We start from the raw sequence: 27,738 nt of genomic DNA, 5'->3' as shown, positions 1-27,738 counted from the left end.
ACAGGGGTGCATTGTATTGTATTAAATACGGTGCATCCCTGCATTTTTGAAGTAACGCAGCGCCGTACTGCCAAATGTAGCGCAGCGCCACTTCTTAGTAAATGAAGTCCAAAGTCTGATTAGAGGCTTTAAGCATACTATGCAGATTTGAAATTTCTCAACACCAATATTTATTTGATGAACAATAAATAGCTAAAACAATTTTAATGTTTCCATCAAGTGGATAATCATTACTTTCTATTTTCTCAATAGCTGGTGCACAGTCATATTTTCATTAGGGATGCTAAACAGTAAAGTGTGAATATAAGAAAAATCTGATTTCCTAATTCATAAAGCAGATAAAACAACTTGTTTTTGTCTAAATTTGGAACTTCAGTACGTACTTTAGAGATACAAAGCTCAGATGTGCTATTTGTGGAAGTGCACTATACAGTCATCCCTATCCTCCCTTTGGCAAAAGCACTAAAATAAAATATCCTTCTAAACCTTTCTCCTAAATGCTAATTAGTTTGCTTTTAGCTTGTTTAATTTGATATTCATCTATACTTTATTCTATGAAATTATACAAATGCACAGGGCCTTTAGATGGAAAGAATGCTTTAGTGTTTGTGCAAATAACTGTTTGAAATAGAGGCAGTTTCTTTTAAAATGTCTTAATGTAAATTAAAGCTAAAATACCTTTACTTTAGCATTGAGAATGCTTCTGGTAGGATTTTTTTTTTTTTTTAACTTTGAGCACCAATATTTACAAATGGCTAAGAAATCTATTAAATTATGTTTACAGTTTGTTGCAATCCATACAATTATCGCACCACTTGGCATAGTTTTCTTCTGTTAAATCTTATTTTAAGGTGGTTCATTGAACATGAGAATGATACAATCCCTTCTATTAGATAGAGGTACATCCCTCGATAATTTAGCAGATGTAATCAAATATTTATAAAGCATAAACCATAGTTTATTAGACTTCTTGTCCATATGAAAGTATCCGACATACAAAATACAATTGCCATTAGATCACAAGACAAAAAGAGAAAAAAAACTCATTTCAATACATAATCATAATACACTCAAAATAAACCAGCAGGACATAAATTATCATTTCTTTTTCTCACCGAATTTTAGAATAGAGCTTCTGTCATTGGAACTTTCTCTATCTCAAGCACTTTTAAATATTTGAACTGATGTATGTTCTCAACAGTGGGTGACCAAATAACAGGAGTAAAAATAATTCCATTTAAATTATGATTATACAGTGCACCCAACCATAAAAGTGACAATTGGCATTGCATGTTTGGATTTAAAACACCCACTAATATATCTGTCTCCTCTTTTTCAACTAACCACATTGAAAATGGCCAGCACACTTTAGTTGCTTTCCAATTCTTATTTGCAGATGACTTCTCCAGTTACAGCTGCCTGAAAGCATTCTTGTTTACCAGCACCATTCTACCTGTGCCTATTTCTTTATTATGGATGTGCATTGCTTAATCTTTGACATTGGTTTAATTAGTAGGCCAAATCACACAACAGTAGGAAATCTATACTTGTATCCATATCTGTTGGGCCTGGCCCTTTTTGCAGGGTCATCCCCAAAACTTTTGCCTTCCTCCTCTCTTTTTTGATGAATTCGTTTTTGCTAGCTTTAGAGCTCTGTGCACTTTACCCCTGCTAACCAGAACCAAAGAGCTTGTGCTGGCTCCTTAAAACATAGTAGAATTGGCGTGTACCCAATTGGCATATTTCGACCTGGCAAAGTAAACCTTTTGCCAGGCCCAAACCTTCTTTATAATAAATGTAAGTCACCCTTATGTAAGGCCCTGGACAGCCCAGAGGGCATGGTGCAATGTATTTACAAAGCTGGACATGTTCTTTTTGGTTTACATGTCCTGATAGTGAAAAATTCTTATATTTGTTTCTCAGTTCTGCAAGGCCTATCTCTCCCATTGGATAACATTGGAGTTATCTTATAACATTTTTAAGTATAAATTCTGAATGGAAAGAGGTCATTTCTTCAGCTCTGGTGTCTCTGGAATCAAACTTTAAAATCCTAACTTATAGTGAAGTCAGATTTCAGATTGCAATTCTGAAAATGCCCCTTCCAGAAAGCTGGAATGTTCTTGCCTCAGGAATTTAGTGCTTGCAGCCTGTCTCTGGTCACATGTCTGGGTGTAGTTGGCATTTGGACTTTGTGTATTCTCACTAGACAGCTACATAAAATGGGAGCTTAGGTGTGACTTGATGTGCCGTCCTGGAGGTCAAGGACAACCCTATTTACTTTCAAAGCAGTTCCTAATTTCCCTATTGTAAACAATCCCACAGCGTACATTATTCCCAGATTGCAAGATGTTGAAAGCCTTCTCCCATTGTGCAGGTACCGTGCAACAGCCTAGAAGTGTGGCCAGGGTAATGAGCAGCCCCTGCCCACCTGTTCTGAGGGTAGCTTTTCGCCCACTGGGTGTGGTCCCAGTACGACTAGCAAGGCAAAGGCTAGGCCTTTTCCAGGGGTCACCCAACATGTACTTGTGACAGGGCATGACTCTTTGAAGATTATTAGGCTCTTTCGCTCACCCCGATTAGTCTTCCTGCCGGGTGAATTAAAAGCCTCCCCACAGCCAGGCCATCCTCCCTGGTGTTGGAGCAGTTTTCATGCCTAATTAAGGTCATGCACTTGATTGCCAGCTTTGGTATATCTAATTTAAAATGAGCCTCCAGGAGTTTCAGGCAGGGAAAAGGTAACTTTCTAAAAGGTTTCTTTCAGAAATATGTATTTATAATCCAACTGTATTGTTAACTTACCGTCAGTTGACAATGTCTACAGCACACTGTCACATTCAGTGGATGAAATGGACGAAGTCATTTGAAATGTCATCAGTGATATCATCAAGGATGTCATTGAACATGTCATGAGTAAAGTAATATGTGAGGTCAAAAGCAGTGCATGGAGGGCCACAAATGGCTAAATTAGAACTAGTGAATTTTAGAGTTTTGTTTAGGTTTTTAGCATTCTTATCACATTTCAACACCTAACTACATTGTCACTTTAACCTTTGTTTTAGTGAATTTCAGGGTTTCATTAACATACATCAAGTTATATGCATCTTGCTTAGCTAGAACATCACTTTAGCTATTTCTTTGTGTTAATTTGTTTTGTAATCATATTCTAAAGGAAGTATGTGTAAAACTTTCTACAGATGGGCAACTCACACTGTGCATGTCTTATGGCCATGTGCAATGGTGATTGGATACAAAGCCAACCAAGGTTGCTCCTAAGCTGAGCCTCTCCGCACACAACATCTAGTTGGATGGATGCAGGGCTTTGCATGTGGTTAATTTGATATTTCATTTATTTTTACAGTTGTTTTTAAAAGTCTTCAACCTTATTTGAAAGTTTATTTTTACATTGATAACCCTTAACTTTTTTAATTATTTTTCGCTTTGATTTTTGTAATGTAATAAATCTTCTTTTTATTTCTTTTGTTTTTTATAGAAGTAGTTGCATGTTTCAGAGGGTCCTGCACTGTAATTTCTTTATTTGTCTCACCAGAAACTACAATCTGAAGACATTTTGCAGTATGTTGAAAAGCACAGTATGTTCTCATCTTCTTCCTCTTTTTGATGCAGTTGTACTTCAGGTAGTACAATATGAACTCCTTCTGCTCCCTGATATCCCTTTTCCACCTCTGTTCAAGCAATCTGATTCTGTACATAGTCCACAGGTGCTTCCATGTGACATCAGTACCCATAGATTAGCGCCCATTTTGGACCCTGTTCAGCCCTTGATTACACAAGGAGCATGTAACTGTAGGGCATTGATTTTTTTTTTTACCCGATGGAAATGTAAAAAAAAATCAGAACCACTGATTGCCTTTCGGGCCTAATGGAAGGTGCTACTGCTGTTTTTGCAGAAAAGGAAAATAGCTGAGCAATTTCAGCATCTCTCCCCAGTGCCCTCTCTTTGTTAAAGTCCTCTGACTAAGAGAGCCATTGCATGTCATTACTGAAACCTGAAAATCCCTACCTCAATTTGTGATAGAATGCTGCAGTGACACCATACCTCTGTACATAGTCCCAGTCACAATTTCTTCCGTAAAGCAACACAATAAATATTTAATTAAGAGAGGTACTCATCTAAAAGTGCACTGCCACTAACACATACAATTGATCACCTTACTTTTTCAAGTCTCTCTAGGCAAGGCCAAACTATTTAAACAATGGTTTTGTTTCAAATATGTGAAAAATATGTGAAAGGTTAAATCTTTGTGGGAAATTAGAAATTGCTCAATCAAAGCGCTTCCTTGTATTTAACTATCAAAGCCTCTCTAATTTACAAAGCATGAGTTTGTTTCATTTCCATAAACTGGAGCATAATCACTAAACAAATATTATGAATACAAACAAAACCACACAATTTGCCAAATATAGTTTATCCTATGATTACTGTTTGTTTCTTCAAAACAAGAACACCCATAATACAGTAAGGGACAGATTTATCATTGTACTGCATTGTCCTTAGGTCACCCATCTGAAGTCAGATTTACCAAGTAATGCAAGGCCCCTTTACTTGGCCCTGCGGTGCTCAGTAAATCTGGCATAACACAAGGCAGAGTAAGTTGCTGCCTTGCGTTACTCTGCCCTGCGCAGGGCGATCCATGGATGTAGCGTGGGTGTTCCCATACATCGACCATGGACAGGGGTGTAGCTTGGTCAGTAAGATTAGGAGGGGTGTGAGTTTCAGATTTCCCAACAATCACATGGGTTAAAATACATTATATGAAAAGCAGGGTAGGAGTGGGGGCTTGGAAGGGAGAGGGAAGCAGATTATTGGTATACTTAAAACTCAGCATTTTGTAAAATAAACCATTCAACAGAGATAAGTGTGTGCATTTTTCTGTGTGTGTATGTAACCGTCCCAAGTTAAATCCGATAAACACCTTACATTACCCAACCTAAAGCACCTGTACCCCCAATTATTAACTACAGATTAAGTTTATTAGGGAGGTGTAACACCCCAACAGCCCCCCTGAATCTATGCCCCTGCCCATGGATTTTGGGGAATTGCTAGATTTATCAAGACTGGAAAACCTGGGACTGCGTCAAAATGCCATGCCTTTCCAGAGTTGGCGTAATGAGGAGGAATATCTTTTTTTTCTCCTTGTTGTGTCCTCTTTCAAAGTGTGCTGAATTATGTAGTACACTTAGAAAAAGGATATCGCATCTGAGGATTGTTTCAGTGCAGGAAGCTGTCCCTTCCTGCACAAAAACAATCTGCCTACAATGCAGGCACCCTTATTGCATGGCGCAATGGTGCCTGTGTAGGCGCAAGGCAGCAGCTTGTGCAGGCAGAGAGCAAAAGTTCATCATATAAATATGGTGCATTCCTGCCCTCTCCCTTTCACACAGCACTGCACAGCAACTTTTCTTGCTCCATTGATTTGAGTGAAATATTGAGAAATCTGCCCCTAAGTTGTAAAATTAGATCAGGAATAATGAAAGCATATCTTCATCCCCACCGAGATATTAGAGAATGTCTTGGGAACCCTAATAAGTAGATAAATATGTTTTGAGCATTGATGCAATTAATATATTTTCCATCCCTCAGCGAGGATTTTATTTAGAATTTGAATTTTATCCTGATGAATATTGAGTACAGCGTGACAATGATATTAACACCAAAGGTGTATCTACTTACTATTACCAATTATAACACTGCCTACATTTAACCAACAGACATTTTGATATTGAAACAGAAAAAGATGTTTGTCTTTTTAGGTGAATACAAAAAATACTGAGCCACAAGTTCATTGCAATATCCACTGACTTAAAATGCTGTTTGATCTGCATTCTTAGGCACATTTGGGATACTTCAGGTGACCAAACATGCACTGTATTCTAACCCCAGATAACCCATCTAAGGGTGCATTATAAAACCCCCTCTTACATCTAAATTCAATGTAGTCCCCATGGAAGAAAGATTCCCTATTGTCAAAACTCCATCGAAGTTCCAGGTTGTTTTTTTCGATTTCGTCCAGAGACAATATGCAGGGTTCTAAAAGAGAACACAGTGGCCCATATCATGTTATTGCCAATTTTTGCCACAAACATTGACACACCAAACGTTTCTTACATGTTAAACAATAAGCATATTTTGTTGTGACAGTATGGTGATAATCCTGGGCCTAAGGTATGTTGAGGGTATCTTGGGGCAATGGGAGAGAGGATGTGTGTTTGTGTGTGTGTTTATGTGTGTATTGTGGCACATGAGTGTGTCTGATTGCTTGACAGGCAAATCTAACCAGTGCCCATGCCAACGTGTAACCTAACAATGTTCAGCACTTTTATCCAGTTTCACACCTCATAGAAATATCAGTTTGACCATTGTAGCAGGCTCATTAACAAAAAGTCTTTATCCTACCATAGCCTAGCATAGATTGTCTTCTATACAAACCCACTCTTTACTGTTGGTTCTAGCACCAGGTGATGTTTTGGACATCCCGCTAAAGTGGATTTCATCTTTACTGTTGAAAAGCGACTGATGTACATAAAATTGTGAGACCAGTCGACAGCAATCAACAAAAACAAATGAACGGAATATTGGTCAGAGTAATTCTCAGTATCTGAACTTGAGTTAAGCAGTCCTTCAGGTGGATTCTCGTACAAACCAGAAGAACGGTCACCCATGCCCTCATTAGCAGCAGACTGGACTACGGCAACACCATCTAGCAGGGAACAATGGCCAAGCTCCAGAAAAAACTCCAGCACATCCAGGATGCCTCCGCACGTCTCATCCTCAATCTCCCTTGCCACGAACACATCTCTGCCCACCTCAAGGACCTCCACTGGCTACCCATCGACAAAAGGATCATGTTCTAAATCCTAATCCATGCTCACAAAGCTCTCCACAACACCGGACCCGCCTACTTCAATGATCGACTCAACTTCCACATCCCAACACGCCAGCTCCGCTCCGCCAACCTCGCCCTTGCAGCAGTCCCTCGCATCCACCGTACCACAACCGGCGGCAGATCCTTCTCTCACCCCGCAGCCAAAATCTGGAACTCTCTCCCCGCCAACCTATGGAAGACCCAAGACCTCCTGACCTTCAGGAAGCGCCTAAAGACCTGGCTCTTCGAGCAGTAGCACCAACCCCCAGTGCCTTGAGACCCTTCTGGGTGAGTAGCGCGCTCAAGAAATAATTGATTGATTGATTGAATCCATCAATCACTTTTTCTGCTATCCAATTAGGGGAGCTTAGATTGCAGGAAATCCCCATTTCAAACAAGGTTCCCAAAGGGTACTCTTAATCACAACTATATTAATGAATGAATGAATCATTGCTAGATATGATAGGACCTATAATGTTAAATTCGGATGGAATTCATATCTGAACAATAAATTCAATTTTCACAAACAGATTAACACCAAGATTGGGAAAACAAATCATCATCTAAAATGTATCTGAAGGTCGAATATTTTATATAATAACAAGAATTCAAGGACATGATTGAGGTCACAGTTCGATACAGACTAAACAATGGGAATACAGTTCTATCTGGTATTCCTAAAATTCATCTGGCACCTTTAACAGCCTCTCTGCATGCAGCAACATTCTAGATATCTAGAGTAGCATAATACATCCACTGTAGCGCAGTTCTTAAATTCTTGAGAATGTCCTTTCTTCAGCAGTCTCAGGAAGTTTTTTGTCTTTGGCCTTTTCTTTTTAGGGCTCTGTCTGAAATGCACTAATCACAGGGGGCTTGCTCTGCACTAGTGTCAATGTGGCTACTGGAAGGTGTCTCCTTTATCTCTGGCAGACAAAGAGCAGGAAATTAAGAAAGACTCAATATCAATCCTCTGTCACAAACTGATCCACTCTGATCACTTACACTATCTGCCCAAAAAGATGAAGGTTTTAAGGCAGCATGAATCAAATATGCAGCGCCGACTCTTTACTTCTGTAAATATCAACATTAAAAAAAAGTACTTCTTGACAATTCTTCTCTGAACGTGAGCCCAAACAATATAACCCAATGTGTCATATAATATTTAGTAGATTGGATATGCCAAATTTAGAGCTGGAAATGAAAATAAATGATCAGAAAAACCCTGCATCCAATAGTGCTTTAATAATGATATACAATTAGAGAGTTACAAAGTTCGTATGTCATCTAGGGAATTGAAAAAAACTACATCTGTTTCTAGTGGTCTGAGATTTTAAAGTTTGGAGCCTAAATAATGCACCTCAATTTGTTCAAGAAAGGGCAGTACCCCTAGCTTTAATTTCCATAAAACTAGTGGGCCGCCAGCTCTATTCAGAGTCAAGCGGCCCATCATGTTTCCACTGGCAGAGCCCCTACTAGCTCTCCTGTTGGAAGCTTTACAGCAACAGACAATAAGCTGTTGGTGTCAGTGCCTCAAACCATCCTCTCCAAATACTGCTGAGGTACTTTCTATCCTGTTCAAGATCATCAGAAAAAAGTCTGGCACTCCAAATCTGAACAAAAGTAAAGGGAGTCCAATATCCTGGAGGAAAACTACCAGGAAGCCCATTGATTAGTTGTGAAAAATTGGGTTGTTGAGTGATGGTGTGAACCCTTCTCAAGCAACAGCCACAATCTTTTCAGGGTGAACCACGAAGACTCTCTCTATTAACCTGTGCTTAATCCATTGGTAGCTTGGTACAGAAGCATTCAGGCTTAACTTAAAAGCAATGTGTAAAGTATTATGCTGAACTCAAACAGTAATAAGATGACAACACAAGAAAAATCCAACACCATTTTAAAGAAATAGTTTATATATATTTTTTTTATTATTTGATACCACAACAACAAAAATCCAGTAAGTAGAACTAGAGTTATGAATTTTTAAATTTTAAAGTGAAAAATAGCTCCAAAAAGATCAAAGCGCCAACTTTAAACATCTAGGGCCTGATTGCAACTTTGGAGGAGGTGTTAATCCGTCCCAAATGGGACGGATATACCACCAGCTGTATTACGAGTTCCATAGGATATAATGGACTCGTAATACGCTGGTGGTATATCCGTCACTTTACTGTCACTTTTGGGACGGATTAACACCTCCTCCAAAGTTGTAATCAGGCCCCTAGTCACTTGAAATAGGGACAAAGTCAAAATGTATGGCCCACTCCAATGGAGCACAGGTCAGATACACAAGAGGATTGGGCCATGTCCCCAAATATGTTCGGAACTAAAAGAATTTCTACAAAAAATGTCGGAGAAGGTAAGAGGTCAGCAGGGCAAGGCAGTCAACATTGACTGAGAAGGAGGAATTGTCAGTGGGGAGCCACTGGATGAAGCCACTGGAAATATTTCTGCGTTCGGACTTAGGGGCCAATTTATACCTTGGTGGTGTGTATAGGGACAATAGGTTCGTCTACGATGGAGACAACTCCGTCACTGCCATAGCCAAACGACTCTGATGGCCCAATGGAGTAAGGGACGTTGGAGAAATGGCTACATGTTCACCCACCCAACTTAGATGAGCGGACGTGTAGTCATATGTTTACAGTCTGTCACCGCCAGACAAAAGTTGGCATTGAGGGACAGTAAAATGTAAGTAATACTCCCCCCACCATGGAAGATGACTCCTATGACAAAAGGAGAATTATTTTTTATATAAAATAAAAATCCCTTTTTAGAATTTTATTTAAAAAAAAACAAAAAAAAACTGTTTAGTGCAGGGTTACATCATGGAAACGCAACCCAGCACCAAACAGTGATATGCATTGACTGTGATGGAGGTTTCTGCCAATGCCAGTTTGGCAGTCATTTATACTTTCGGAGGACGGTCCCCCCACCAGTGGACAGTTTAATCTACTCTGTTCCTCTGGCAGAACTACCAGCCCACCACTGAAATATATATTGTCTCTTTTTTGAAAGTTGAAAATCTCCACAGGGGTGAAGCTGCAGGGTGTAGCTGAAGAGGGCTCCATGAGGGTGGATAGCCCTTCTGTGAGGAGCCGCTTGACAGGATAAGCGGCTGCGGAGAAGAATGTACTGGCAGCTGCTGCAAAGTCAGGCCAACTGGTGATGCACCTCTGGGAGATCCGCAAGCTGGTAGGACCCGGTCTCCTGTTAGTTCTCCGAGCAGTTTTTGGTTGAACATTTTGAAAGTCCCAAGTTTTCGATTTGGGCAATCTGAGTACCTTTATCTCCAGATCTGAAGTGGCACCACCTGGAGGATTGGGGCTCAGTCAGGCTGGTCCCAGGAAGCTAGCCAATTAACCCTTGGGGTCACACTGGAAGTCCTGGGTGTAAGAAGAATAGCAGATCTCTAGCACCGAGCAGACTTCTGAGGTCACAAAGCAGGCTTCATGCAGCAGGACAGTCCTTCTTGATGCAGCAAGGCAGTCCTCTTAGTAACACAGCACGTCACAGCAGAAGGAAGTCCTCTGAGAGTCCTTCCAGAGGTCCAGAAGTGAAACGAAGAGTGGGTCTTAAGGTCCCAATTTTATACCTAGTGGCCCTTTGAAGTGGGAAAAGTGAATGGAATTCCCTCTTCACGGTGGAGTCTAGAATTTCCTACTTCATTAACCTGGTCCCAGTCTGTCTGGGGGAACAATAGGCTAATGTGAAGTCCTCTGTGTGTGTGCTGGCTAATGACTAGTACAAGTGTGGTAGGTGACAGCTCTACTGCCCATCATGCCAGTATGACCCATCCTGCCAACACCCAGACCCTCTATTGTGATGTCATCAGGGAGGAATTCACAAAGACCAACTGCCAACTACACCTAGTCATGCAAACCAGGAACAGGCTGCAGGTACCAAATGGTTAGGACAACAAAATGCCAACTTTCTAAAATTGGCATTTTCAGAATTGCGACTTAAAATCTGGCTTTACCATTAAGTACGGTATTAAATTACAATTCCTAGTACAACAAACATGACATTCATACCAGCTCCCAATTAAAAGATTTACCATTTACTAAATGTTATCCTATGGGAGCGGTAGGCCGTGCAATCATGATTTGCAATGAATTTGAGAGTTTTTCACTACCAGTTTTTAAATGCACTGCACCCTTGCCTTGGCTGTATAGGGTCTTTCCTTTCCTACTCTAACTGGACTGGTCAAGGTTTGGGGAAGTAAGGGATTTTTTATCAACTTAGCTCTGACAACATATGGGCATGCAGCTAAGTATATATATGCTTTTTCTTAGCCTTTTCAGGTTTCTCAAGAAGTTGAGCTCCTAGGGGAATACATTAATATTTTTATCAAAAATGATGTTCTTCTACTTGACATCTATGTACGTGATAGCAGTTATATGGTAAATCTGGTTGAAGGAATGCCTTTTGATGCCACCAAGGAACTTCTAGTTACTCTTGGCATTTGTAGGAAAGTAGCCTCTTTCAAGCTTGGTTACCCCCACTTCTGGCCTGTTTGTCAGTGTGTTTGACTGTGTCTACTGGGATCCTACTAATCAGGACCCCAGTAATTATGCTCTACCTCTTAAATTATGGTTGTTGCATACTGGTAACATAGTAGTTTATCCAAATTGGCATACTGGTGGCCCCTTATAAGTCCCTTGTACATGGTACCTAGATACGTAGGGCACTAGGGTTCCAGGGGATCCATATGGGCTGTAGCATATCTTTTTCCACCCATAGGGAGTCCATGCAAAGGTTTCTACTGGACTGTCATTGCAGCCTGTATGAAAAGTTGCATGCACCCTTTCACTGCCATTTACAGTGCACCAGGTCACTTATAACTCACCCCTATAGCAGGCCTTCCAGCCTTGAGGGCATGGTGCAGAGTACCTGTGTGTGAGGGCACTCTGAGGGATCCTTAGAGGACCCCAGTATTGCCATTCCAGCCTTCTGAGGTTTTCCAGGCAGCCCCAGCTGCTGCACCTCTCAGATAGATTTCTGCCCTCCTGTTGCTTGAGCAGCTCAAGCCCAGGAAGGTAGAACAAAGCTTTGGGAGAGGGGTGTTACACCGCTTCCTGCGTTGTTCTCCGGCAGCATGGGACCCTTTGTTGTAGTGCTGCATGGGCCTCCTTTTGCACCTTCTTTGTCCCTGACTCCCCCTCCTGGGTAGAGTCCACCAGGTCCCGCCTTGTCCCAGGCAGCGCCATTTTCTGCTAACTGTGAGCTTTGCATGTGCCAAGGCTTTTTGGTGGAATCCAGCAACATAAACCAGACTGCAATCATCCATCCGGCGTGGGACATCATCTGCACCAACCAGGAACCCGCATCCGTCTTCTTGGGTGAGCGGCTGACTGTTCTTCAATGGTGGTTCTTCTTTTGCACCTTCATCTGGGTTAGCAGAAGCTCCTGTTCTCCCTGGAGTCTTCTGTGCTTCTTGGACTTGGTCCCCTTTGTCCACAGGTCTTGAGGTCAAGGAATCTACTGCTGGTGTCTTGCAGTCTCTTCTGATTCTTGCATAATCCTCTTTCTTGTGTTCTTGTGTGTTCTGGGAAAGTTATTGTGATTTACCCCTGCTTTCCTGGGCTCTGGGATGAGTTCTATTACTTACCTTTGGTGTTTTTTAATACTCCCAGCGCCCCTTTACACACTACACTTGTCTATGTGGGAAACCGACATTCACATTCTACTTTCTTAGTGTATGGTTTGTGTTCCCCCAGGCCTATATCTAACTATTGTGATTTTCACTATTTGCACTGTTTTCTAACTTTTTTTACAGCTATTTCTGCATACTAGTGTATTTAATTTGTGTATTACTTACCTCTATTGTATTTTTGGCATTTGTGTCACCAAAATAAAGTACCTTTGTGTTTGTAACACTAAGGCCCATATTTATACTCTGTTTGCACCAGATTTGTGTCATTTTTTTAATGCAAAGTCCATATTTATACTTTGGGCCTAGACCCGTCTAGTGACAAAGTTATGGAGTTTGAGTCATTTTTTGTACGTGAAAACCTACCTTGTGCTAATTAGATGCAAGATAGGCGTTCTCGTGCAAAAAATGACTCTAAGGCATGTGCGCCATTATTTATCCTCTGGCGTCAAAATGACGCACAGGAGGAGGCGGGCCTTAAAACATGGCGCCCAGCCAGATTTGCACAGTTTTTTAACGCCTGGGTCATGGCAGGCGTTAAGGGACCTGTGGAGACCATGGAAGCAGTCCACAGGTGCCCTTCCCTGCTCCCAGGGACACCCCCTGCAACCCTCGCCCACCCCTGGAGGACACCCATGGATGGGGGGACCCATCCATGGTGAGTGCAGGTAAGTGCAGGTAAGTATATATATATTTTTTTAAGTGGCATGGGGGGCTTGACTTGGGCCCCCTTACATGTGACTGTGCCCTATGGCTATGCCCAGGGGACAAAAGTCCCCTGGTCATGGCCATTGGGCAGGGGGGCATGACTCCTGTCTTTGCTAAGACAGGAGTCATTTCCAGGGAGGTTCTGCGCCAAACAATGGCACAAGTCAGGTTAGAGCCAATATTTTTTACTCTAACCTGACTTGCACCATTCTTTGGCACACAACCCCCAGTCTTCCCCTCGCCTCCACTGCCCGGTTACCGTCATTTATTTTTACGCTAATCAGGCCTCATCGCCGGCTAATGTCATTCCATAAATAAGGTGCCTGGCTGGTGCATTGGAATGTCGTTAGTCGGTGGTAAACTTTTTGACGCAAATCTGCCCAATCGCTGATTTGCGTCAAAAAGTATAAATATGGGCCTGAGTATTTTCTTTCATGTGTGTGAGTACTGTGTGACTGCAGTGGTATTGAGTGAGCTTTGCATGTCTCCTAGATAAGCCTTGGCTGCTCAGCTACAGCTAACCCTAGAGAGCCTGGCTAGACTCTGCCTACATTTCACTTAAAAGGGATAACTGGACCTGGTATAAGGTGTAAGTAGGTACCTACTACAAACCAGGCCAGCCTCTTATAGCATTCTCTCACTCTATAATAATATATCTCAAAGTGGGAGCATTTTGATGATTGAAAAAGTATTAAACTATTAAACACTCAACCTCAGCCAGTGAGGGTACGCACAGACTTTATTATTGACCTACTTAAGATTGCTGGACAGCCTAATTATTTTAAGTATGGTGATCAATACTGCCAACAGTGCTGTGGTACGTCTATGGGAACTAGTTTTTCACCAAATCTGACAAATATTTTTGTTGATGACTGTAGGAAAGTACCATCTTGCCTGGCATGTTACCCCCATTTTTCCCTGTATATATGTTGTTTTAGTTGTATGTGTCACTGGGACCCTGGTAACCCAGGGCCCCAGTGCTCATAAGTGTGCCTGAATGTGTTACCTGTGTAGTGACTAACTGTCTCCCTGAGGCTCTGCTAATCAGAACCTCAGTGGTTATGCTCTCTCATTTCTTTCCACATTGTCACTAACAGGCTAGTGACCATTTTACCAATTTACATTGGCTTACTGGAACACCCTTATAATTCCCTAGTATATGGTACTGAGGTACCCAGGGTATTGGGGTTCCAGGAGATCCCTATGGGCTGCAGCATTTCTTTTGCCACCCATAGGGAGCTCTGACAATTCTTACACAGGCCTGCCACTGCAGCCTGAGTGAAATAACGTCCACGTTATTTCACAGCCATTTTACACTGCACTTAAGTAACTTATAAGTCACCTATATGTCTAACCTTTGCCTGGTAAAGGTTAGGTGCAAAGTTACTTAGTGTGAGGGCACCCTGGCACTAGCCAAGGTGCCCCCACATTGTTCAGAGCCAATTCCCTGAACTTTGTGAGTGCGGGGACACCATTACACGCGTGCACTACATATAGGTCACTACCTATATGTAGCTTCACAATGGTAACTCCGAATATGGCCATGTAACATGTCTATGATCATGGAATTGCCCCCTCTATGCCATCCTGGCATAGTTGGCACAATCCCATGATCCCAGTGGTCTGTAGCACAGACCCTGGTACTGCCAAACTGCCCTTCCTGGGGTTTCACTGCAGCTGCTGCTGCTGCCAACCCCTCAGACAGGCATCTGCCCTCCTGGGGTCCAGCCAGGCCTGGCCCAGGATGGCAGAACAAAGAACTTCCTCTGAGAGAGGGTGTGACACCCTCTCCCTTTGGAAAATGGAGTGAAGGCAGGGGAGGAGTAGCCTCCCCCAGCCTCTGGAAATGCTTTCTTGGGCACAGATGTGCCCAATTCTGCATAAGCCAGTCTACACCGGTTCAGGGGACCCCTTAGCCCTGCTCTGGCGTGAAACTGGACAAAGGAAAGGGGAGTGACCACTCCCCTGACCTGCACCTCCCCTGGGAGGTGTTCAGAGCTCCTCCAGTGTGCTCCAGACCTCTGCCATCTTGGAAACAGAGGTGCTGCTGGCACACTGGACTGCTCTGAGTGGCCAGTGCCACCAGGTGACGTCAGAAACTCCTTGTGATAGGCTCTTTCAGGTGTTGCTAGCCTATCCTCTCTCCTAGGTAGCCAAAACCTCTTTTCTGGCTATTTAGGGTCTCTGTCTCTGGGGAAACTTTAGATAACGAATGCAAGAGCTCATCCGAGTTCCTCTGCATCTCTCTCTTCACCTTCTGCCAAGGAATCGACTGCTGACCGCGCTGGAAGCCTGCAACACTGCAACAAAGTAGCAAAGACGACTACTGCAACTCTGTAACGCTGATCCTGCCGCCTTCTCTACTGTTTTCCTGGTGGTGCATGCTGTGGGGGTAGTCTGCCTCCTCTCTGCACTAGAAGCTCCGAAGAAATCTCCCGTGGGTCGACGGAATCTTCCCCCTGCAACCACAGGCACCAAAAAGCTGCATTACCGGTCCCTTGGGTCTCCTCTCAGCACGACGAGCGAGGTCCCTCGAATCCAGCAACTCTGTCCAAGTGGCCCCCACAGTCCAGTGACTCTTCAGTCCAAGTTTGGTGGAGGTAAGTCCTTGCCTCACCTCGCTAGACTGCATTGCTGGGAACCGCGACTTTTGCAGCTACTCCGGCCTCCGTGCACTTCCGGCAGAAATCCTTTGTGCACAGTCCAGCCTGCGTCCACGGCACTCTAACCTGCATTGCACGACCTCCTAAGTTGTTCTCCGGCGACGTGGGACTTCTTTGTGCAACTTCGGGTGAGCACCGTTTCACGCATCCTCATAGTGCCTGTTTCTGGCACTTCTCCAGGTGCTACCTGCTGCTGAGAGGGCTCCTTGTCTTGCTCGACGTCCCCTCTCTCTCCTGGTCCAATTTGCGACCTCCTGGTCCCTCCAGGGCCACAGCAGCGTCCAAAAACGCTAACCGCACGATTTGCAGCTAGCAAGGTTTGTTGGCGTTCTTTCGGCGGGAAAACACTTCTGCATGACTCTCCACGGCGAGTGGAATCCTTCCACCAAAGGGGAAGTCTCTAGCCCTTTTTGTTCCTGCAGAAACCTCAGCTTCTTCTGTCCAGTAGAAGCTTCTTTGCACCCGCAGCTGGCATTTCCTGGGCATCTGCCCATCTCCGACTTGCTTGTGACTTTTGGACTTGGTCCCCTTGTTCCACAGGTACCCTAGATTGGAAATCCACAGTTGTTGCATTGTTGGCTTGTGTCTTTCCTGCATTATTCCTCTAACACGACTTCTTTGTCCTTAGGGGAACTGTAGTGCACTTTGCACTCACTTTTCAGGGTCTTGGGGAGGGTTATTTTTCTAACTCTTACTATTTTCTAATAGTCCCAGCGACCCTCTACAAGGTCACATAGGTTTGGGGTCCATTCGTGGTTCGCATTCCACTTTTGGAGTATATGGTTTGTGTTGCCCCTATCCCTATGTTTCCCCATTGCATCCTATTGTAACTATACATTGTTTGCACTGTTTTCTAAGACTATACTGCATATTTTTGCTATTGTGTATATATATCTTGTGTATATTTCCTATCCTCTCACTGAGGGTACACTCTGAGATACTTTGGCATATTGTCATAAAAATAAAGTACCTTTATTTTTAGTATAACTGTGTATTGTGTTTTCTTATGATATTGTGCATATGACACTAAGTGGTACTGTAGTAGCTTCACACGTCTCCTAGTTCAGCCTGAGCTGCTCTGCTAAGCTACCATTATCTATCAGCCTAAGCTGCTAGACACCCTATACACTAATAAGGGATAACTGGGCCTGGCGCAAGGTGCAAGTACCCCTAGGTACTCACTACAAGCCAGTCCAGCCTCCTACAATGACTTTGAACATGTAGTATTCACAGAAGTTAAAACATACTATTTCAGCAATACATTGAAGACATCTTTATGATCTGGTCAGATACTGGAGGGTCACTACAAAGGCTTATTGAATACCTCAATGATGTCCAAAAGAACTTTACCCTCACTAGCACCAACAATAGCAAACAGATTGCATTCCTTGACCATTAGACATGAGGATTGGAGACTTTACACTATGCTTTTCAGAAAAACCCCTGAATAAATTAAATTACTCTTCTTTGGTAGGTTTCATCCCAGGGCCTTAAGAGATAGACATCCCTTTGGGCAGTGCCTCGATCTTCAGAGGGACTGCACACTCAAGAAAGACTATTTCCAGGAAGCAATTATATTACATGACAGATTACTCAGTAGAGAGTACCTGCCCTCTACAGGGTATGTGCCCTGTTGATCCTTGAGCCTCCTTGGGTACAGTCTGCAGAATGAAGACTGGTCCAGCCTTGGTCACAGCAGCAGTTTCTTGGTCTCAGGCAATGACAAGGATCATTGGCATCAGCATCTCCAATGGCCCCTACTGGTATATGGGGCAACTACCCCAGCACTCACAAGCCTGGTAACTCTGACTGCATGTTGGCATCCACAGTGGCCCTTCCTGGCATACAGGGTCGCCAAATTAATCCAGCACACAGTCACTGGCCTGATTGGTGGAGGAGAAGGTTTCTCACATCATGCTCATTGATTCAGTCCACAACAGCCCCTCCTGGCATACAGGACCATCGAATCAGTCTGACACACAGGCTATGGTTGATCGGTACTGGAGCAGGTTTCTCACACCTTGTTCTTTAGTCCAGTCCATGGCAGCCCCTCCTGCTTTACTAGGTCGCAGAATTAGTCCAGCACATGGGCTATAGCCTAATGGGTGTAGGAGAGGATTTCTTAAGCCTTGCACAGGGAGTCCTCATGTCAGGGCCTCCCTCTGAGCCTCACTCGCTCCAATGCTCTCCTCTCCCTCACAGAGCACACTGGTTTTGGAAAGCAAGTAGGCACTGGTACTCTAGGTTCCAGGGCAGGTGGTCTTGGTTTCCCTGGGAGATGTCCCCTTACCCAGCAGGGGGACTAGCAGGCTTGGGCCCCTAGTCCTGGTCACAGTCTGATGTCTTGCTGAGCCTCCCCTCCTCACATAGCCCGATTGGCTGCTCCTCAGATGACGTAATTTATGGTCTCAATCTCCTCTACTTGTAGTCCTTTTCCAGACACAAAATGTAATTTAGTGCTTGGGTCTTTGAAGTTTTATGTTGGGGTTTTGAAATGGGCATCTTTCCCCTTCCTCCTGAAGGATATCTGTCACAGCAGGCAGGATTTTGAAGCTGGTCAACCCACAACAAGATTCATAAGAGTGCCCAAAGTTCACACACAGTCAAAGTGATATGTGCATCAAAAGGTTAATCCTGGCCCTCAGCCCTACTCTTTATGATTCCCTTTTCAGCTCAATCTCTTTCTTTCTGAGATGTGCACAGGCCCCTTCTTGACACTGAGTCAAAGAGCCCTTTCAAATGCACAGGAAGAACCTGCCTCTCCCATCTTCCAGTGCATGACCCACACAGCTTATAGGAATGCAGCAATACACAAAGCCGACTAGGGGGATTTCTCTACTCCTCATCTTTTCACCAGGCAGTACCAGGCTTCCTAAAATAGAGCCTAAGGTACTCCATGTAATGTACAAGTTTCAGCACTTCTGCACTGAGTGTATTTCCACAGCGCGCTCACTTTCAATTACTGTTATCCTCATGTATTATGATACCACCAGCATACCCACATGCAGCACAGCTATTCAGGCTGTGAACAATGTTCAGTACTGCAGTCTCTTTGTACTGTACCCAAGTATGTTATTTTAAAACCACATACTGCCAGCACACACACATTTACCATGTGTGCACTGTACCACACATCACCCTTTGTGTTGTGTATTTCTTCTGAGCACACAGGCATTCAAAATGTGTTTCCACCATGATTGTCCTAGGTCATGCCATATCCCTCCACATCTTATAATTTATTCCTTTTTGGCTCTCTAGTACATTTTTATGCCCAAATGTTTTATTATTTATTAATACTTTTTTGTCTACAAAGGTCCACATTACTGCTTTAACTATGGAGTATCACCTGATCCAGATGAAAAGTAGTCAAACGATTAGGGTGAAATCCCGGCCCTAACTTAAAAAAACAATCCTTCAGAAAACATTTTTAAACAAAGGGGTCTAATAAATAATGAAACCAACTCAGTAAGCCTATAAGGCCATGGTATGTACACCAAAATACACCTTCAAAAGATAAATGTTTTAGATCTACCCCCTCCAGTGGCTCAAATGAAAGAAGTTGCATTGCCCTGAGGACTAAGGGAAAAGCCCAAGAAGAAGAAGTGGCTTTTACATTCAGTTTCATCAATGAGAACCCCTTCAATAATCTTGTCCCACCAGCATCCATTTCAGAAACACCCCAAGGAGCTCTTACCACCCTTATGGCAGCCCACCGGATGCTCATAGTAGCCATGGTCAAACACATCCTGTAAAAAATGAAGAATCCATTGTAACTCACATTCTGCTGGATTTGAGGACCATTCAGCACACCACCTAGAGAATGATGCCCAGTGATGGTCATAGGACTTCCTAGTGTAAAGCTTTCTGGACTGCTGAACCGAGTGAACCACCAGGACTGGAGAGCCTCAGACTTCTCAAACCCCACTCCTCAACGGCCATACCATCAGAAGCAATGTCCTGTATTTCTCCTGTTGCAATAGGGTAGAATGGAGAGGATTCTGGTCCAATGGAATAATCCATTCTGGGGCCACTGCCATTAGTCGCAACAAGGGGAACCATCCCATCCTTGGTCAAAAGGGAGCTACTAAAACCAGGGATACCTTCTCTCTCCTTAACCAGAACCATAGTTTGAGGATCAATGAAAGGGAGGAAAAGTGTACAACGGAACCTGAGTCCAGGGGAATGTTAATGTATCTATCCCCCAACATCCCGGTTCCTAAAAAACGGGACAGTGTTGTGTTGGCAAAAAGGTCTAACTGAGGAGTACCAAATCTTTGGCATAATTTTTCAATACAGGAGGAGCCAGCCAAAGTTTGTGGGAGGAAGGGAATACCCTGCTTAGCTCGTTCGCCGGTACAATGCATCTCCCCCAAATGTAAGTTGCTGTGAGAGACAAGAGATGGCTTTCTGTACCCCACCTTATCTGGAATTATAGATCTGCAAGGCTGTGGGACCCCATGCCGGGCTGTTTGTTTAAATAAGATTTCATGACTGTATTGTCCCTTCTGACTAGGACCACCTGAGTCAGCAACTGGTGAGGAAAATGAAGGAGAGAGAGAAAAACTGTTTTCATTTTTTTCCAGTTTGAAAAGTGAACCTTCTCCTTCAAACACATTTCCCTTGAGCACATTGACTTTCAAGAGTAGCATCCCAATCCAACCCACTTGCACATGTGGTCAGAATACATAAGGATGGCAAGTTTAAAGAGATCTCTTTGTGTAGATGAACAGGATCCAACCACCACTGCATTTGTACCCAAACACTGTTTAACACAGGTACCATTTGATCATGGATGTGAGATGCTGCAATCTAGCGTGACAACAGATGACAAACCAATGGTCCCAGATGAAGGCATCCTCATAGAACAACAAGGACACATGCAGCCTAAAAAGAAGCATAAAAGAGTAAACATGCTCAAATAAGTATAACAATGATATAAGAGTTATCTGTCTTAATAACCAAACATCTTACCATGTGGATTTAAAAATGCAACCACTCCCTTTCAGACTTCTCCGACTGCTGACCCATTGAAGATATAAAATAGTGAATCTTCAGAGCTCTTGCTGAAAAATTCCATGTTGGTCTGAAAACGTGCTCCAATTAACTTCAAATCCTAGGTCGGAGAGAGCCAAGACTTCTCAAGAGCTATCGGAAGACCAAAGTCTCTTAGAGTTCTACAAACCAAAGTGATGTCATCCTGAAGAAGACCTCAAAGGGGAATGGATAAGCCAATTGTCCAGAATCAAAACTCCCTGACAGTGAAATTTGGCTACGATGGGTGCCAGAACTTTCATGAAAACCATTGGAGATGATGTCAGACCAAAAGGGGGTACTTTGAACTATTAGTGCTGACCCCACACAAAGAAACCTGAGAAATCTCTGGTGAAGGGGAAAAATAGGAATGTGTAAGTAAGCATTTCTCAAGCCCACCTAAAGTCACTCTTCTTGAGAAAAATTTGCAACTTGTGCCAAAGATAAAGGTGGTCATTACAACATTGGCGGTAAAAGCTGCTTACCGCCGTGCAGAAGACCGCCAACATACGGCCGCGGAGTTCCACCACGGCCATTATGACCCAAAGGCCGGAATACGCCAAAATCTAGACACCCACACAAGTCCGCCACACCAAAGGTCAGTGATAAACTGGCGATAAGAAATCCTCCACCATCACGCCAACAGGAATATGACCACACTATCACGACCCACGAATCCACGTGGCAGTCTTTCAACTGCGGTATTCCATTGGCGGTACACACCGCTGCGCTCAACATACACACACTTTTACAAAACACATCCACATTGGACAATTCCAAATACACACATATGATACACATACACACACCACTCCCACACACCCAATACAATATAAAACACACACCCACATCACCCACAAACCCTACGACAGCAATTGCGACTGAAGGCCAGAGAGAGAGACCACCATCTACAAACGAGCATCCACAGGCACTCAACACCATCACCCAGATAACATCCACGCACCTCACACAACACACCACTAAATATCACCCCACACATCACAACATACACCACCTCACACATCACCCACACCACCCCATGCCACGGCAAAGACACCCCAGGTTCTCTGAGGAGGAGCTCAGAGTCATGGTGGAGGAAATCATCCGGGTAGAGCCACAGTATTTCGGATCACAGCTGCAGCACACCTCCATAGCTAGGAAGATGAAGCTATGGCGAAGAATCGTGGACAGGGTCAACGCACTGGGACAGCACCCAAGAACACGGAATTACATCAGGAAGAGGTGGGAAGGTGCGTTCCGTGGTCTCAAGACACCACATTGCGGTACAGCGGACTGGCGGCGGAGCCCCACCTCCTCCCCCACAACTAACAACATGGGAGGAGCAGGTCTTGGCTATTCTGCATCCTGAGGGCCTCGCAGGAGTAGCTGGAGGAATGGACTCTGGTAAGTCAATTCTTTACTACTATAACCCACACGCTACCTGCATGCCATCACATCCCCCCCTCGCCCTCAGCCCCATCACTCCTACTCCTCACACATGTCCCAATATCACAAACCACCCATCCCAACACCAAGCCCTGCATGCAACACCAAAGCATGGACACTGCACATACCTATACACCCCCCTAAACCATCATCACACAAGGTCCTACACAGGAATGCAAGCACTGGGGTACACGGTCACCCACCCATTGCACACCATGGCACACACAGATGCAATAATCATGCTTTTACCCCCCTGCAGGACTCCTACCCCACGTCACCGGACAGGAGGGTCCAGACATGTCCACTCCAACCACAGAAGAGGCCCACAGTGAAGAAAGCAACTTTGTCCAACTGGATCTAGATGACCAGCCCGGCCCATCTGGGACCTCGGGACAGTCGGTTCCCCTCACACTGGCACAAGCCACTACAGGGCTTCCCGCCTCTGGAAACACCAGCACAGCACCCACCCAGCGGGCCCATACCTCTGTCCACAGGACACATCAATCAGCAGTGTGTCCACCACTACAAGGAACCCAGGCTAACCCACCACCCCAACAACAACTGGGACCTGGGGACAGTGGCAATGGGCACACAGTTCAGGGGACAGAGGCCCAGGAACACAAGGGAACTGGAGGGCTGCTGTGCGACAGGGGGAGGACAGACCCAGGGAACCCACTCTCCACGAGGCCCTCTCCAACATCATGGGAGCCTACCACCATTCCCAGGAGACGATGGCAATGGAACTGGCCAAGTTTCAGGAGACCCAGCGGCTGCAGGAGTAACAGTATTTGGGCTTCAGGGAGGAACTCAAATCCATCAATTCCACCCTGGGCACCATTGTAGGGGTGCTGAAGGAACTCGTCAAACACATGAGGGACACTGTGGCGCAGAAAGGGGCCCCTGACACTAGCCTGGACAATGAACTGCCCACCACCTCCGCTGGCGCTATTATACAGGACGCCCCGCCACAGGACTACAGCACCCCACCCCCTGCAGACAGACAACCACAACGCAGGCGGTCCCTGAGATCCAGGAACAGGACAGAGCAAGATGGCAAGACACCCGCCAGGAAATGAGACCACCCTGATTGTCCTCCCACTGTCCCACTTTGTTACCCTGTCCATACTTAAACTTCCCCAGCTCCACTTCCTTTGCCCATATGGGCAGTGCACCTGTGAGACTAATAGACTGGACATTCCTCCATCACACCAGCACCCCACCCCCTGCAGAGGGAGAACCACACCACAAACGGTCCCTGAGATCCAGGACAAAGACAGAGAACGATGCCAAGACCCCCGCCAAGAAATGAGACCACCCTGATTGTCATCCATTTGTCTCACCTTGCCACCCTGTCCATCCTTAAACTGCCCCAGCTCCACTTCCTATGCCCCTTTGGACAATGCACCTGTGAGACTAACAGACTGGACTCTGCCATGGACATTCCTCCACCATCACCCCTCACCATTTTACAACCCCCTCCAATATTGAGCACTTAAATAAACATCCTTACAGCACAAAACAATCAGGAGTCTGTCTGTGATTTCGAAATAGTGTATTAGCAATTACAGTGGCAAAATGCTCTTTCAAATGTAATGTCAACATACCTATGTCACACAGCTCTAGTCCATGAGGAAACAAAGCAGATGTCACACAGTGGGACCCACATCTGTGAAATCGTAAGGGAAAGTGACAACTCAGTGACCATACACTGAGTGAAAATGACAGACAGTAGAGAGGTATTAGATTTAAATTAGATGTAGCAGGCAGGTTTGTCTTCTTACCTGTGTCTCACTGGAAGTACTGCAGGATCACTGTGTTCCTGTTGTCAATGTCCTCTTCTTCTGCTTCCTCGTCTTCACTGTCCACAGGCTCCACAGCTGCCACAACACCTCCATCTGGACCATCCTCCTGCAGAAAAGGCACCTGTCATCGCAAAGCCAAGTTGTGAAGCATACAGCAGGCCACAATGATCTGGCATACCTTCTTTGGTGAGTAGAATAGGGAACCACCTGCATATAGAGGCACCGGAACCTGGCCTCTAGGAGGCAGAAGGTCCGCTCTATAATCCTCCTAGTTCGCCCATGAGCCTCATTGTAGCATTCCTCTGCCCTTGTCCTGGGATTCCTCACTGGGGTCAGTAGCCCTGATAGGTTGGGGTAACCAGAGTCACCTGCAAATGGCGATGGACAACTGTAAGACACACACTAACTCATAGGGACATCCACAGACCCAGACAAATATTCCCACTGATTTGGGTCCATGTGCTCACCTAATAGCCACACCCTGTGCCTCTGGATTTGCCCCATCACATAAGGGATGCTGCTATTCTGCAGGATGTAAGCGTCATGCACTGAGCCAGGAAATTTTGCATTAACATGGGAGATGTACTGGTCTGCCAAACACACCATCTGCACATTCATGGAATGGTAACTCTTCTAGTTTCTGTACATCTGTTCACTCCTGCGAGGGGGGACCAAGGCCACATGTGTCCCATCAATGGCACCCATGATGTTGGAGATATGTCCCAGGGCATGGAAATCACCTTTCACTGTGGGCAAATCCTCCACCTGAAGGAAAACGATGTAGCTCCACATGTGTTTCAGCAGGGCAGACAACACTCTGGACAACACGCTGGAAAACATAGGCTGGGACATCCCTGATGCTATGGCCACTGTTGTTTGAAATGACCCACTTGCAAGGAAATGGAGTACTGACAGCACCTCCACTTGAGGGGGGATTCCTGTGGGATCTTGGATAGTTGACATCAGGTCTGGCTCCAACTGGGCACACAGTTCCTGGATTGTGGCACGATCAAGCCTGTAGGTGATGATCACATGTCTTTCCTCCATTGTCGACAGGTCCACCAGCGGTCTGTACAACGGAAGATGCCCCCATCTCCTCACATGCCCCGGCAGACGGTGCCTATGGAGGAGAACAGTGAGCACAGAGTCAACCAAGTCTGAGGTACGTAAACACAGCTTACTCTGAAAATATTCCTAAATCGAATTTTGCCTGTGATAGTGTTTAGGCAAGGCCTAGGTATGTGTGATGCAGTCAAAAATTAAGACATGTGGGCCCCTGAAATGGTGGCTGCCTGACCTGTAAGGTGGGACAAGGGGATACGAGGTAACTGCGCTGGCGTTGTACACCGTTGCGGTAGGCGGTCGAAGACCGCGGCTCAAATCTGCATTGGTTAGCATTGGACCCTATGGGTCCCAGGAGCCAATGACGATGTACGCCGGTGGTGACGGTATGCACCGCCGCGGACGTGACCGCCATTTTCTATCTGTTCAATCACTCGATACCTGGTCTTCGACAGGAGAGGACCTACACTGCAAGTGCTGTTGTGACCTCAGTCTGGAAGAGACAATGGCACGTGCGTCTGGGGAAAGGGCCTCTGCCTTCACATCGGAGGAGTTGGAGAAACTCGTGAGGGGGTCCTCCCCCAGAACACGCTACTCTACGGTCCTCCAGACAAACAGGTAAGTACACTGGGAGCATGCTGTATGGGCTATGCCTGTGTGGAGTGGGGTGGATGAAAGATGGGGGGGAGATTGAGGTGTGCATGAAAAGACGGTGAGTGCATGTTCCACATGGCAAGGGTAGGGATGGGGGCCAATGACTGTGACGGTGCAGTTGGTAATTACTACTCTTTTTCCCCTGTACAATTCCTGTAGGTCAGTGCCCACCAGAAGAAGGACATCTGGCGTGTCATCGCCAAGGAAGTCTGGACCCTGGGGGTCTACCGCAGACGGAGCACCCACTGCCGGAAAAGATGGGAGGATATTCGCCGCTGGAGCAAGAAGACGGCGGAGGCCCAGCTGGGGATAGCCTCCCAACGTGGGAGGGGTGCTCATCGCACCATGGCCCCCCTGATATTCAGGATCCTGCAGGTGGCGTACCCGGAGTTGGATGGGCGCTTGAGGGCATCACAGCAGCAACAAGGGGGTGAGTACACTCTCATTCTGCTGATTCAGCGTGCATTGTAGGTGTCTGGGTGAGGGAGGTGGGCTGTGGGCTCCCTTAGGCCAGGGTGAGTTTGGTAGTTAAGTTCCCTTCTTCAGGCAGGCCCTGTGGCACCCCACCCCACCTGTGTACAGTGCCAACTACACCTAGTCAGGCTCCTGTGACATCCATGTGTGCAGAAATCGGCCATAGCCTTGTAAGCCATGTCCCAGGGATTGAATAGTGGACCCCAAGTGCGCAACATAGTGCAGGGGGCTTCTGTGTCTGTCGTGTCCGCCAACGGAAGCGGTATTGCATGCACTGCACATGTCTTTCTTCTGTCTCCCCCCCCTTTTTGTGGTCTCCCTGTTCTTGTGTGCATTAGCATCATCAGGCAGAGGAGCAGTGGCACTGGAGCAGGAGGGAGCTGCATCCCACATGGCCCTGGAGGGCGAGACTACAGACTCCGAATTCACCAGTGGGATGGAGGGCGAGGGGAGCTCCACGGCAGGGACAGGAGGTGAGACCACGACACTGACTCCTCCTCTGATGGGAGCTCCCTTGCGGTGGCGGGCCACAACCCCTACCAGCACCGCCCTCCCAGCAGCCCCTCAGCTTTTGCCCTGTGCCCGCTCACCCAGGAGGGTGGGCATCACCTTCGCCCCAGGCACCTCAGGCCCTGCCCCAGTCACCCCTGCTGCCCTCAGTGAGGAGGCCATTGACCTCCTCAGGTCCCTCACTGTTGGGCAGTCTACCATTTTGAATGCCATCCAGGGTGTAGAGAGACAGATGCAACAAACCAATGCATACCTGGAGGGCAGTTACTCTGGTCAGGCAGCCCTTCAGCGAGCTTTTCAGACTCTGGCCTCAGCACTGATGGCAGCCATTGTCCCTGTCTCTAGCCTCCTCCCTCCAACTTCCTCCACCCAGACCCACACCCCTGTACCTCAGCCTATCCCAAGCACACCATCAGACCAGCATGCACACACCTCAAAACACAAGGGAAGCTCTGGCAAACATAAGCACCACACACCCCATAGGCACTCACGCAAGCATCACACACATGCAGACACAACATCCACTGCCTCCACTGTGTCCCCCTCCTCCTCATCCCTCTCCTTCCTCCTCCCTCCCTGTCTCGTTTCCACCCACACCAGCATGCAATACATCTTCAGCCACTACGTCCATCACCAGCACACACACCACCACACCCCGCTCACGTGCAGTCACCAGCCCCACTATCATTCACACATCCCCTGTGTCCTCTCTCAGTGTGTCTGTGAGGCCACCTCCCAAGGTACACAAACGCAGCCACACACCCATCCACCTCATGACAGCCTCCAGCACATGCACCTTCACCCAAAGTCAGCAAACATACACCTCCTACAACCACAACCTCTTCCTCGACTCC

The 27,738-nt window shown here is 45.7% G+C and overlaps 1 protein-coding gene across 1 annotated transcript in view; it reads right to left on the bottom strand.

The window, feature by feature from the left end:
- Positions 1-302: 302 nt before the first annotated feature.
- The window catches only part of F13B (coagulation factor XIII B chain), a 251,497-nt gene continuing 224,061 nt past the window's right edge, over positions 303-27,738 (bottom strand). Inside the window, exon 11 of the mRNA XM_069232109.1 lies at positions 303-6,049. Coding sequence (XP_069088210.1) covers positions 5,847-6,049 — 203 coding nt within the window. The 3' untranslated portion in view covers positions 303-5,846. The remainder of the gene's footprint in view (positions 6,050-27,738) is intronic.

Source organism: Pleurodeles waltl, chromosome 4_2 (assembly GCF_031143425.1).
Source record: "Pleurodeles waltl isolate 20211129_DDA chromosome 4_2, aPleWal1.hap1.20221129, whole genome shotgun sequence".
NCBI lineage: Eukaryota > Metazoa > Chordata > Amphibia > Caudata > Salamandridae > Pleurodeles > Pleurodeles waltl.
Note: the sequence above shows the minus strand (reverse complement) of the source record. Positions and strands in the feature narration are given on the sequence as shown.